This window comes from Hyaena hyaena, unplaced genomic scaffold (assembly GCF_003009895.1).
Source record: "Hyaena hyaena isolate Hyena2069 unplaced genomic scaffold, ASM300989v1 scaffold_747, whole genome shotgun sequence".
NCBI lineage: Eukaryota > Metazoa > Chordata > Mammalia > Carnivora > Hyaenidae > Hyaena > Hyaena hyaena.
Genome location: NW_024081379.1, coordinates 155052 through 170041, shown reverse-complemented (window position 1 = coordinate 170041; position 14990 = coordinate 155052). Strand labels below are relative to the sequence as shown.

At 40.7% G+C, this 14990-nt stretch overlaps 1 protein-coding gene across 2 annotated transcripts in view; it reads left to right on the top strand.

Moving 5' to 3' along the window:
- The window catches only part of CNTNAP5 (contactin associated protein family member 5), an 802816-nt gene that overhangs the window by 658209 nt on the left and 129617 nt on the right, over positions 1–14990 (top strand). For both annotated transcript variants that reach the window (XM_039218226.1, XM_039218225.1), the window contains exons 15-16: positions 14157–14284; positions 14463–14633. In XM_039218226.1, coding sequence (XP_039074157.1) covers positions 14157–14284; positions 14463–14633 — 299 coding nt within the window. The remainder of the gene's footprint in view (positions 1–14156; positions 14285–14462; positions 14634–14990) is intronic.

The following is a 14990-nucleotide window of genomic DNA, read 5'->3' as shown; positions in this document are numbered from 1 at the left end:
CAAGGAACAACCATTCAGGGCTTAGGCTTAATTTACTGAGTGATGAGGGGCAGTGTGGGAGAATGACATCACATTACCTAAAAGTGGAAAATAGACCACCATGTTGGTTGTCCTCCATACTCTCTTCTCTAGGACTTTCCACTGACCATCTCTTTCACTCAGATTTCAGTCTCTTCCTTGTTTGACCTACTCACTAGTTCACTAGACTTTGAACCCTTTATAAAGTTGTTGACTTAACTTCATCAACTAGGCTGTACTCAGAGGAACACTTAAAAATGCCCTTTCTGTCAACTCTGGTGCCATCACACTTCTATCAACATAAAGGTTATTGCATATTTCATAATACTTTCCAATTCCTTTAGAGCCAGGGAAAAAGCCCCATTATCTGCCACTTTCTGTGGCAAGTGACCTTTATTAGGGGCAGTGATGTTTAATTTTAGATATCAATTTTGTTCAACAGCCCACATAACAAAGATCAAGAGAACTGATCAGAACTTTCTTTTGCAAGCATGCCTGTTTCACCAGGACTAAAATAACACATTGAGCATCTCAGGGCAAAAACCCAAGTGAGATCAGGGAGCTCCTTCTGTCATTCTTACAGAGGAGTGAAGGCTGAGATTCTGATTTAACTCTTATGGATTGCATTCCTTTGTCTCCAGACAGTCACAGCCTCTAATACATGAATCTGGAAAGTACCCTGTTATAGAAGCAACTGAATGTACTTTTCCATCTTACATTTACTCATGTGTCACTTGTTTATTGAGTGCCCAGTCTATGCCAGTCAAGCAGTATGGTGTGCAGAGAAAGCCAAAGGCATTGTAGTCTTTGCCCTTGAGGAACCCACAGAACAGTGAGGGGAAAAAAATGGTGAGTTAGCAATATATGAATCAGTATCATGAATCTGGTAATATAGATAAATATAGATGTGCCCATACCTCTGGTGGGTATGGGCTGGGACAAGTGGCAGTTAGGTTTTGAAGACCCAGAAGAAGTTAGCTAAAGTTAGCATAGTATGGGTAGGTAGAATCTTCAATATGCTCAGACAGGGAAATGTGAAATCATATAAAAATCACTACTTCCCCAAGACACAAATATTTTGGTGTAATTGTTGCCCCATTTTCACATGCGGGATTTACAAGAGAAGAAGGCAGGAAAGAAGACTAAATCCAGATTCAAGAAGCTCCTTGTCTGTGAAGGAACAATGAGATCCCTGTGTCTGCAATGAGACTGTGAGCATAGAATCTCCTTTCCTACGTGAAAATTACCAGAGCCTTGTGGAAATGCATTCATAATAAGTCTATTATTTACTGCAGACGAGAAGAGTACAAAAGCTCACAGGATTGTGAAATAGTCATGTTTTTGGTTTTTGTCTTGTTTTTCGGTAACATTCATCCAACTGCATTCTCAGCTTCCACGTGGTCAAGCTGGCTTTCCACACATCTCACGGTTTTTGGTTTAGAGGAGAATGCCCCTATTAGGATTGCTGGTGTTTCAGTGTGCTCCTAAGAAAGCTCAAATATACTTACCCTGTACAGTTCCCTCAAGTTTCTGCTTTTGGCAAAATTGATCAAAAAACTGATTTGGGCTGGGGGAGCATCTAGCAGATAGCAGCTTGATATATTACCACTCTAGGTAATATTGTCACTTAAAAATGGTACCTATCATATACTGAAGTATTCTTGGCATTTTATGTACTGTATTTTGTTTTTTTTTTTTTAATATTTTTATTTATTTCTAGGAGAGAGAGAAACAGCGTGAGCAGCGGAGGGTCAGAGAGAGAGGGAGTCACAGACTGAAGCAGGCTCCAGGCTCTGAGCTGGCAGTCAGCACAGAGCCCGACGCGGGGCTCGAACCCACAAACCGCGAGATCATGACCTAAGCGAAAGTCGGACGCTTAACCGACTAAGCCACCCAGGCACCCCTATGTACTGTATTTTGTAACATTATCCCAACAACCCTTGGGCATCTCTTTTGCCCAGAAAAGGAAACTGAGATGGCAAGCTCAGATAAGGTTAAGTGAGTAACATGAGTAACGGGGGCAGCATGGGATTCCTGCTGAATCCAATGATTCTCTTGGTGACTACATAAAAGGAGCCACCAATTTGAGATTCTGAGTTATGGCAGGAAGTGAGAATGCCAGAGACACATCTCCCAGGGATTTTCCAATCACATCATGGCAGCCTGTAGGTTTCCTTTTGCTAAAATAGGTTGCTCCAGGAGGCCCAGCCGTCTTCTGGGCCTCTGGTAATTGATAATCGCTTATTCTGTTTAGTCAACCTCTGGAACTGAATAAATCGCTGCCATATATTTCAATGAGACCATGCAAAAAAGGGAAAATGGGCATGAGGTGGGTGCGAGGCAAGGTGAGTCAGCCCAGAAGGCAGAGGTGGATGGAGGGGAAAGAAGAACTTGATGAACACCAAAAGCATGACTCCTTCTTAAGAGTAAAGGGAAGCGTCAGGTAGCCATCACGATCAGGTGTTCTACAGAGCTGACATCTCCCGGGGTTTCTGTCTCAGTCAAAGAACTAAACAGGAAGAAAAGGAAAAAACAAAAAAACAAAAAGGAAAAGAAATGAGAAAACTTTGAATGAGCGACAGTTTTACATCAATGATTGTAAAGGAACTTGTCTTCAACTTAATGGTTTGACCCATAGAAATCCTGCCAGTTGGGGGATTTCTGATCCCATTACTTCAGACTGATGGGCTGTGAAGAACAGCAAAGGACACTGGTGACAGCTCCAGGCTAGACACAGCACAGGGGCAGTGGGCTGTGTGAGTGGGAAACCATCAGCCATGTGGAGGGATCCAATGGGTCCGGCAGCAAGTTGGAGGAGGCAGGGAAATTGATCGTCCCAAGCATGCTTCTTTGTGGGGGTCCATGGCCCTAATGAGGACTTATCTCAACCAAACAACCAAGTAGAATTGAAATAAAACTCTGTTGCTTAACAGTAGAACTTTTTCAAAAATGTATTCATAAGAAAGTAGAGACTTTTTATGTGATTTTCAGTAACTCTGTTCTTTGGCTCTTGTCCTTGATGCACTGTTACATAAAGTGATGTGGTACAAGACAGGAAGAGAAAATGGTATAAGGTTTAAATTCTGGTCATCTGGTCATCCAAAAAAAGGGAACCTATTATTCTGTTTCTTAAAAAAATATACAGGATATTTTTAGAATTTTTTTTTAGTATATGGAATCCTGAAGCTTCAAACCACTCTTTTGCCATTGATTCCACTTCTCTACCACAGAGAAATTATTTAATAAATGGTGTCAAATCCATGAATGAACAATTGAATGTCTTCTGTTGGACATATTTTTACTCTCCATAGGTCAGGCCATGGTCATTGTAGGATTAACTGATCTTTATTTCATTGTTAGCTGTCATCCAGCTTTTATAACCTCATAAGAAACATTCACCCAAAGTTTAGTCTAAACTTTCCATCACACATTCATTTTCCTTCTGGCTCTCAAAGAGTAGTTAGAAGTGGCCACTCTGCTCCAAAAGTTATCTTCTTGTACATTTGCCTTCAGTTTTTCTCCTTGGTAGCTCCAAGCCTAATCCAGGCCCAGGACTTTGACCTTCACGACGACCCTTCCTGCCATTCCCACAAGACTTACAGAGACAGTGGCCTTTAAAAGGGGGGTGCTGGATACATCCAAGGGGGTTAGGGCTTTACTGTTTCCTCTCATAAGCTGTTCTTTGATCTCACAAACCTCCTTTCCTCAACCTTCCACCCCTGAGATACTCAGACTTGGTACTGTAATGGTGCCTCATTCTTGGGAGTGGCCTAAGATGGCGCAGGACTCCTGAATTCTGACAGAAAGGAAAAGATCGCCTCAGAACACACTAAGGCTCCATGTTCATTGCGGGTTGAATTTTATTACTCATGAATGTTTATGAGCTATTCCCCTGCCTACTGAGTTTTGAAAGTGCTTTTGTCCCTAGCAGGCAGAAATTATGAAAGCTTTATCTGTATTTTTACTTTCACTCTCTGAATTCCCACATGCATCTAGAAATACAATCCAGGCCTGCGCCTCGTGTGAGAGAGAAGGATGCACGGCACTTTGCAGGGCCTTCATGCATTGACTGCTGAGACAATGAATGAAATAATGAATACATGGGGTTTCGTTTCTCCCCATCCTCTCTCCCTGGCCAAATATGCCCTTCACTTACTAGTTATTGTCTTCTGTTTAATTCATTACATTTTCACTTAAAATGTATGTCCTGGGGCAACTCGATATTGGCTCGTTTACACTAACTATCCCATGACTAGATTTCAGATCATTTGTAGACAGAATGTGTTGTGGTGTGTCCAGCCAGAAAGAATAGAAAGCATCACATACTCAAGAAAGAAGGAACAACACAAAAATGGGGAAAAAGAACTTATATCCGGAGGTCGATAATTCAAAAGCAACGTATCACATCATTATTTTATAGACTTCTAAATGGAGTGAAATAGTTGATATCTTAGCAAACACAGGGTGAGGGATTGTTTTTCTTTGTTGTTTATTTGTTTGTTTTAGTTAGTGCTGACACCATCCCATCACTTATTGGGAAAATATTCAATATAAGGAATTTAAGACATATTGCCTCTAGAAAACAAAGTTTAGTTATAAAATACTCCTTAGTATTTCATTTATTTTTATTTTTTAAAAAAAATTTAATGTTTTATTTATTTCTGAGAGAGAGAGAGACAGTGTGAGCAGGGGAGGGTCAGAGAAAGAGGGAGATACAGAATCTGAAGCAGGCTCCAGGCTCTGAGCTGGCAATCAGCACAGAGCCCGATGCAAGGCTCGAACCCACAAACTACGAGATCATGACCTGAGGCGAAGTTGGACGCTTAACTGACTGAGCCACCCAGGCACCCCTATTCCTTAGTATTTTAGACTGAGACTACTACATCAGTTCTCTGTCAAGCTATACCAAAACAGTCCCTAAATTATCTGTGAAGTCACATCACTTGGGTAATTGAAAAATTGTGAGTATCGGAAATAGATAGAACCCAAAGTCAATATCAAATTTAAGAGTTTGCATTTACATAGTATATTTTATATAACACTTTGATTCAGACTATTATTGTATAGCAACATATTATAATTATACTTAAAAATGCAGTGAGGCTTGGGTTTCTATTTTTATTTGCCTACTTATCAATAAGTGTACGGCATTTCTCACCTAATGGCAGCTCTTACTCAGATCCAAATTACATGAGCTGCTTCTCTCTTTTATCTGCTCTGCAAGTTTGCTCACAATTGTCAGTTCTAATTCACCCAGTACAGGTTTCTATATTTAACAAAGCAAAAGGGGAATATTTTTCTTGATTTTTTTTTTAATTTTAGGAGCTCATTTTCGTAAAAAAAAATATATGTATACATTCCATTATAAACTTACTATAAAAATCCAAATGTTCCAGAAATATTTAAGGAAAAAAGTAGAACCTCCTTCCTCACCACCACTTGGAATCCATACTTGAACTCTACATGTAAAATCTGATGCTTAACGGTAACAGTTGGGCCTGGAACTATCTATTTCTACATAGAAATATCTTCCTGTGTGTATGCCATAGTTACTAAATGTGAGATCATATTAAACATACTATTCTGCAGCTCACTTTTTGCACATAAAATATGTCTTGGGAGCTTTTACTTGACATCACTAAATAAGCATGAAAACGAGTATATCTTGTCCATTTTAATGGCTGCAAAGTATCCACAGTGTCTGTATCATAACTTATTTTACCATTCTTTTATGATAAACATTTTCCTTGTCAGTGACTTTTCACTCTTAGGGAAAAAAGGCTGCCACAATCATTTCTGAGTCTTGATTTGCACCTTTTCCACTTTGAAAATTATTATTTCTTCACTTAAAATTGTCAAATTATCCACTTTTCTATTTTGATAGATGTGGCCACATTGCTGAAGGTACTTAGGATATCACCCAGACCACAAAGGGGGTCAGTTCAGAACTGGAAGCCCTGACTCTGGGGGACATGGTCCTCTACCTGAGGAGGGATATGCAGAACTCAGTAGCATCAAACATTGGCTGCACAGGGAGACATCAGGTATAAGGTCTTTTTGCTCAGAACTTGCTGGAACCCTTAGAGCCAAGTGTGGACAGCTGTGATGGGCCCCCAGTGATACTGAGTTCCTCTCCACTTCCTTCTCTCTGCCTTGATCATTTCGGTCATGCCAGGTACTGTTTCTAGGCCCATGGGGACACTCTAGGCTAACTACAGACAAATCCTAGTGTCTTCTGCACTTTTCTCAAACTGTAAAGTCTTCATCATTAAGAAAAAGAGGAGGAGGAGAAAGAGTAGGAAGTCAGGAAATAGTTCTATCTCCTTTCCAAATCTGCCTTGTAGATTTTCATTGAAAATATCATGAATTAATACCCATAATACACTTAGAACATACAGGTGGGACGCCTGGGTGGCTCAGCCAGTTACCTGGATAGCTATTGATTTCAGCTCAGGCCATGATCTCGGGATTCATTAAGATTAAGCCCCACATAGAGCTCTGTGCTGACAATGTGGAGCCTGCTTTGGAGTCTCTGTCTTCCTCTCTCTGCTCTTAACCTGCTCACATGTTGTCTCAAATAGATAGATAGATAGATGATAGATAGATAGATAGATAGATAGATAGATAGATAGATAGATAAACTTTTAAAAAAAGAACACACAACTGTAGCTACTTTTGCTGCCAGCACCCTCCTTCTCTGGATGTAAAATGTAATTGATCTCTAAGTAACATTTTATTATGTAATGAGATGATCAAATCCTGGATTTGTCACTTAACTAATTATACAGCCTAAATCATTTAGACTCTCTGAGCTTCAGGTTCCTATTTTATTTAAAAAAAAAAAAAAAAAAAAGGAGAAGGAGGAGGAGAAGAAGAACAAAAAGAAGAGGAAGAGGAGGAAGAGGGAAAGGAAGAGGAAGAGGAAGAAGAAGAAGAAGGGAAAATAAGAAAAGTAAAGTAAAAAAATATTTCTGGTATCTCTGAGGAGTACTGGTTGAGTTAGCAGTAACTTCTGCGTCTAGTACATGAACCATGTATTGATTTCTCAGAAATTTGTTAGTCATCATTTTTAGTATTTTAACTGTTTTTACAGTGTCTTAAATAAATGGGAGGAGGCAACATTGATTTATTGAAGTTAATCTCTAAAAAATAAATACCTGCATCTATGTCATAAAATAGATAGAATTAAGTAACACACCGATACCATCAAAGATAGCAGTCAGCCACCAAGACTTGAGATGAAATGAGGAAGGAACAAGCAAGGTCCCTCTCCCAAAAACAGGGCTGCCTGAAAGTTCGCTGGTAACAATTGTCCTGTAATGGATGGGTCTGTCCGCAAAAGAAATCAACCAAGAGATTGCTTGTAAATGTGTAACCGAAGAGTTTGTGGGCTCCCAGAACGCCTGTCAAGGTGACCCACGTGTAGTATCAGGGAACGCAGGGCTGGAAAATGATTGCAAATTAGTAAACTGAAACCTAGTCAATTGAATTGTATCTTGTGGAGAAAGCCAGTGTGAATGGAATGGGGATGGTCAGCCGGAGACCCCTGAGGGCAGCTCAAGGACTCAGGGTCTGTGCTCTGATGCCAGCACTGTTCGGAGAAGGTATAGACTGACTGTGAGAAGGCACAGCGTCCCCATGTGAAAAGCTATGGTGGGAGGAAGACCAGGAGACCAGAGGGGCAAGGTGATTACAGCAAAGGTGTGCTGTTCAAATCCTGGCCTCTCTGCTTGCAAATGATGCACTCTGGGAAGTTGGGTCACCTCTGTGGGAGGTTTCCTCTCCTGCATGAAGCAGCTGATGATTACAACATTGTCATAGGATGTCCAGTGGACTAAATGAAATCCTGTGTGAAAATCTATTTTTGTGCTCACATGGCCAGGGAAAGGCAAGAGCCAGTTCCCATGTTCACGTTCAGAGATAGGAGGCACTCAGCTGAGCCCCAGAGCCAGCAGTGGGTTCTAACAATAGCAGCCCTAAACTCAAGCAATACAGCTGACTCCTGAGTTATTTTTTGTAGAAAGAACTCTTCTCAACGGCTCCTGGGTGCCTCAGTCAGTCAAGCATCCGGTTTTGACTCAGATCTCTCAGGAATTGTGAGTTCAAGCCTCAAGTCTGGCTCTGTGCTGACAGTATGGAGCCTGCTTGGGATTCTCTCTCTCTGTCTCTCTCTGCCCCTCCCTTGCTCATGCTCTTTCCTTCAAAAATAAACATTTTAAAAAATAAAAAAAACTTTTAGAAGGGCACCTGAGTGGCTCAGTCAGTTAAGCATCCAACTTTGGCTCAGTCATGATCTCACAGCTCATGGGTCTGAGCCCCATGTCTGTCTCTGTACTGACAGCTCAGAGCCTGGAGCCTGCTTAGGATTCTCTCTCTCTCTCTACACCTCACCCTCTCACACTCTGTCTCTCTCTCTTTCAAAAATAAATAGATATTACGAAAAAAAAACTTTTAGAAAGAACTCTCCATAAAATACAATTGTGGTTTTAATAAGAATTTTATTGTACTCTCAACTATGTTAAATATTTTGGAATTTGGACAGTACCTCTAAGAGACAGAGACCTCCTGTCATAACCAACTTTTAAATACGAGCATGAATCATGATTCGCGTGGGCGAGCATGTTTCTGGGAGTCTTATGGTAGAGAAGGAGAGTAGGAAGACAGTAATGAGATTGACAGCAGAAAGCCAGTGCAGGTAACCACCACCAAGGCGGGGCAGAGACCCTGGAGCTCCCTTGAAATAAAACTGAGTCATGGAGGGCAAGGGTAAGGCAGTCGGATGGTGAGACACAAAGCAGGTGAGCCTGGTGGAAGTGGTCGATCAAGAAGGAGGGAGGAGTGAAACAAAGCTAGAGAGAAGGCCTGCATGTGTATGGCTTCAGCCACCAGGAGCACAAGGCCATGTCCTTCATGGGACTGAGTAACATCAACAAGCAGAGGAACATATCCCTGGAGCAGCGACAAGTGGCGGGGGCTGGGGCATGTTCGTTAGACATGACAGTTGACATCCAAGAAAGATGTTCCATAGGCAGCTGAAAGACTACGTATTCATTGTGTGTGTGACGGGGAGGAAGGCAGCGGTGTGAAATGCTGCCACAGAGGGGAATGAGTTAGGGGCTGACGTATTCCGTGGAAGTTAGCAATTCAGTGAGTGGAGCTGCATGAGAGGAGAGGAGGATGGTTATGTGAGTTGAGGAGGAAAGGGAGAAGAGGGGCAGGAGATAAAGGGGAGAATGCAGACAGTTCTGTGAAGAACTTTCCTGGCACTACTGAATGCTACTTCTGTTCATATCCGGAGCAGATCAGTCAAACCAGGCCTCCAAAAATCTCCACCTGTGGTAGGGTTTTCTTAATTAATTTTATACTCAAAATCTTGAGGGTCATCATCACTTCTTAATAATAAGGTAATATTGGGTGGACTTTGGCTGTATTCATACACCCAGGCCTGGTTTTGTTCTCCCACATCTACATGAGAAGAGCCCTGTGATTTCAAGTTTCTAGAATATTTTAGAAGAACTGTAGTTTCTGACATGTTTAAATATTGGCAAACTTGTCTTGATTTGCCCCCCATGTTTCTTATGCTGGGAATGAAAACCAAACCTCCAGACAAGGGTCAGAATAGAGAACAGAAGGATGGCTACGACCTCCTGGTGTGGACTTGTATATGTGGCAACAATGGATGCTTGCATTTGCTTTTCTTTTTGGCAGTGAAGTGACAGCCAATTTGCAATCTAATCCCCTAGGTCGTCTTTATCAGGAAGTCTTAAGAACAAAGACACAAGGGAAATAATTGCCCTAACAAATGTTGGGGTAGCATTACTGGCAAGCATCAATACAGTTCTTCAGACTTGCAAACTTGCTTACGGGCATCTGGGTGGCAATTCCTCCTGCCCAGCCATGGAAGGTGGGGGGCACCATGTCACCCGCTCAAGGGAAGGGTGTGCAAAGGGTCCTGAGACCGATCCACTCAGATTCACACACAAGGGCTTCAAAGGGATCTGAGGTCTTAAGATTTTGCATAATTTTCTAGATTTTTCTATCTTATGCATAATGATGGATGGATTGATTGATTGGCTTAATTTTTTTTTCACTTTGGAGTGACTGAAAGAAATAAGGATGTAAAAAGGAAACAAAAACTTTCTTAATGTGTTGAGTTACCCAAATGAATCTACTAAAAGAAGCTTACAGAGCAGAAGTTAACTAAAATTGGCCAAGGAAAAAAGAAATGACAGCCTGTGACTTTTCACCATACTTTACCCCAATGAGTCACTAAAGAAATCAGTGGCCCCTGTTTTGCTCTGCAATCCTGAATTTGGTAAAAACCCAAGATGCAGATAATGAAAGGAAGGGGAGACCATATTTCCTGTGACATGTCCTTTCATCAGCCTGTGCGTGTTCCGAGGACCTCACGTCTGCCACTTGTACCCTTACTGCCCTCTGTTCATTCACACCAACAGTGAAGCTCCCTTTCTTATTTTTCTTTAAAAATTTTTTTGTATTTCACTTTTTTTAATTTCAAACTTTACAGAGAATGTCAGTAACTATTTATTGAACCCTCACCCTGTGTTAGTCAGTGTGTAAATTGTTTTTTATACATTATCTCCTTCAACTTATATGGTATCAATTTGGTATTAGTATCCCCATTTTAGAGGTAAGGAAACTGAGGCCTGGAATGACCTCACTGACATTTCAGAACTAGTGTGTCAAGACACATGGATTCAACCTGTAACAGTCTGGTCAAGATGGCAATGCTTATCCATTAGAACACAATGGCTTCTGGACTTATAAAGTACTTAAGTGCCCTATATCCTAAGGAAGTCTTGCATATTGTTCCAAAGGAAGGCAACGTCTATAAAATGTGTGCCCTTGAGAAGGCAAGTTCAAACCAAAGAGAAAGGAAAACAAGTCAACGTGTGAAAAGAAATGTACAGCTGTAGACTCCCTACTTATCAATAGGTACCACCCTAATTTGTATCACTGTGTAGCATCTTATGGGTAAAATCTACCACCAATGCCCCCCACCCCAGTATTCTACCTGTTGATGCTTTGAAATCATACCATCACTCACAAATTGAATTAAATCCAATTTCATTCTCATTGTGACATTAAGAGCATGAATAACTATACAAAATATTGTTGATGCCTGGCTTGCCCATAGTCTACATTTCCGTGGCCAAGGCAGCATTGGCTCCCACCATATCCTTTCTTTCTTTCCTCCTTTTTAATAGAATGTTTAAATCCATTGTTAAGATTTAAAAATTGAGAAGTTCTACATTAATATTCCAGTCTGACCCACTTGTTTTACATTCATGAATAACATTATTACTTGTTACTAATGGATATCACCATCTCCTTTAGCCATAACAACTATTTTCTACCAGTTTTCCTCTCTCTCTTTCCCTCTGACAATGAAGGCATGTGTCAGATTCCATTTATTATCTAACACAAAGCTGGCTTCACTCATTTTTATTACTCATCTGGCCCCTGTAGGAATTTGAGTTTCTATCTGTGTCTATCATATTAAACAACTTTGGAGAGCAACTTCCTTTTTCCCCCCAGTTGTCAGATTTAAAAAAAAATTATTTTTGGTATTGTGTCTTGCATCATCAAACTAAATATAAATTTATTTTCTCTGTTGTTTGGAAGGGATTTTTATCCTTAGAGTGCTACTTGTACATTCCAGCACTTTAGCCCAGGGCATCAAATTGAGGCAGACAAGGTGCCAAATGTGTAAGGGAGGCAGTAGTTAGAATTGATGGACAGACTTCAGTATCGAACATTGTCACCCTGAAAATGAAAGTGGAGAGAAATAAAATCCTAAAGCAAAATAGTTTCTTCAGGGTTGCGTATGGGTTTGTCTTTATTCTACTTTGACCACCTGGAATTTGCTTCGAATTCTCTGCTAGGAAAGATATTGAAATATGAAGACTGAAATGTTATTCTGTGTCTTTGTAACATTCATAGATATCCTTTTAAACAGGAACAAAAGTCTTATTCCCTGTCCTTTGAATGGCCTGTAAATACAGGTACTCAAATAGTCAAAAATGGATGAGTGCCTTTCTTTACCTTTTTGGTTACTTGACCTGACATGTATGTGTGTGGGTGAATATTTCATTTATTTATAACCAAGATTGAATGGGTAGGTTTTTCTCCAATTCTTATGAGTTGGATGCCAAAGCTTAACATTTAATTTTCTGCAATGTTCTGTGTAGTATGAGATCTTCGATACAGAATCATAGCTGGATTCATGAAAAGATGGATTGAGCTGCCTGAGGCTACAGAGGGCTCAAGGACAAAGATAAGAACTAAAACGAGTATTATCACTACCATTGTTGAGCACTTACCAGAGCTCAGGCACCATGCTAAGTGACCATATGATCTCATTTAACTCTTTCAAATAACTCTGTGGTATCGACTTTATCTCCATTTTAAACATGAGGACTCCATGGAATCTTAGAAAAAAAATGATTTTCCCAGGTTAACACAGCCAGGAACTGGGGACTTGGGATTCTAGAACCAATCTGTGTGCTTCTATAGCTATGTCCTTAAATCATCACCTCACACTGCTGCTGCCAGGGTTCCCCAGTTAAGGCTTTGGGATACGAGTTTCTTGGTCTAAACTCAGAGCTGTAAGTGACATGTAATGCTCCTGAAATATAACACTGATTTTGAGTGCGTTTTGAGTGTTTTGTTGACTTCTTGGTGGCTACCGAGAAAGAACCCATATGAATCTGCTTCTTTGTGTTGTTGGTATCAAATGCATCATATGCTTTGCCCTGAATATTGATGCATGGTGCTGGGTCTCCCAATTCCTTGGTATAGACCACATGATCTATTCAGTATTTAACTGAGGTTGGACAGGTGGGGAGTCAGCCCAGTCTGTGGGGTTCTCATACGACCCCATAGGACACAGTTCAGCTTGCCATTTAAAGTTGGGAGCACACCAGATGGATGGAGCATGGACATGACAAATGTGCCATCATCTTTTCTAGCAGGGCACCCAATGCTCAGATGAGCTAAATGGAAGAGCACAAATGCAAAGTTCTCCTTGCACACTTATAAAGGCTCTTGAAGAACACTGGTTACTATCTCAGGACTCACTGTGGTATAACACATTTTCTTTGCTCCCTGTCTTTCAGAAATTTCAGCTTTTATTAGTCGTGAGTTTCATATTATCTTGTCAGAATGAAATATTAGCACACAATATACAAGCATCTTCAAGGAGTAAAACTATATGTATATACATATGTGTTCAATTTAGACCTGGCTATTTAGGGCAGCTTCTTAAATTCAGATGCAGGTTAGATACCAAATATGTGACTGAGCCCCTACCCCTTGTGTCCTGTGAACTTAGGCAAATTATCTGATATCCCTGAGCCTCAGTTTTCTCATCTGTGAAGGTAAATAATGGTACCCACTGCATAAGGGTGCTGTCTGGGAAAAAATATCCCCTGGTATATTTCTGGCTCAAAATATTCATTCAATGCCCCTTTTTTTACCTACGCTTTTATTCTCTTAGTTAAATGGTATGTCCTTACCATGAGTCAAAAAACACAGGTTTAAAAAAGGGAAAAACAATAGCTTTACCCTATTTAATTTTTTTTTTTTTTTTGCCAAAGGGTGACTAGTTAGTTCTTGAGTTGCATAATTAACCAAGACAAAGCCAGAGCCCTTAACTACCAAGATCTTTAAAACATGGAGCACAATGAAAAGCAACAAACAAGTCCTTGGAGTGATTTCAAGTGGGATTTGTGGCCCCTATTTCAAGTCAGTTACTGAGCTAGCCAATCTCTTTGTGGAAAGAGAACCGATGTTTGATGTTACATCAGCAAGGCATCGGGCAGGTGGGGAACAGTTAGCTGCAACAAGCGACAGCAAGCTCTGTAAATTACCTGCGTTTCTGGAAAGACTTAGGGAAAATGCAAATGCCACGAGTGTTTGAAAGCTGGCCAAGGATTATGTAATTGGCATTCCAGTCTTTCACTTATGAGATGAAGAGCCTTTTGTCTCCCCCGCCCTGCCCCCACCCTGCTGCTACAACCACCCAAATCACTTCTGAAAAGCAGAGTCTTGGTAAAAGAGTCCCTACATTATCCACATTTTCTCCTCTTTTTTTTTCTTAAATTTATGTTTTGCAGGACAAATGATACTGGCTTTCTTTCCTTCAAAGACCACTTGCCTGTCACTCAGATAGTTATCACTGATACCAACAGATCAAACTCAGAAGCTGCTTGGAGAATTGGTCCCTTGCGTTGCTATGGTGACCGTGAGTACTAAATCGAAAGAAGCTCTCTCTCTTCATTACATAAGCACAAGATGTTTTTATTCCCTTATCCCCTTTCCCTTCAGTGTCCCTCAGTCTTGAAAATTATTCACATGCCCATTGCTTTTCTATATCCCATTCCAAAACAATGAACCACGCTAAAGGATTTTTTCATTTGCAGGGCACTTCTGGAATGCGGTATCATTTTATACAGAAGCCTCTTACCTCCACTTTCCTACCTTCCATGCAGAGTTCAGTGCTGATATTTCCTTCTTTTTCAAAACCACGGCTTTATCGGGAGTTTTCCTAGAAAACCTTGGTATTAAAGACTTCATCCGACTTGAAATAAGCTGTAAGTGCCCTCATTTATGAATTTAATGTAATGCCAACAGGAGTCCGAGTGTTATCTTTGCTACTAACAACTATTGTATGTACATACTATCAGATTAATAACTCTGGACAGGTGTAAAAATAGCCATGATAATTTCTGGTTCCTTCTAATGCTTTTTGTTTCATTATTACCAATCAGTCTTTAGTTGTTCTCTCTTCAAAATAGGGCATTCCTATTTTGCCCCTGGGTGGCTCAGTCGGTTAAGCCTCTGACTTCGGCTCAGGTCATGATCTTGGGGTTCCCGAGTTCAAGCCCCACGTCATGCTCTGTGCTGACAGCTCAGAGCCTGGAGCCTGCTTTGTATCCTGTGTCTCCCTC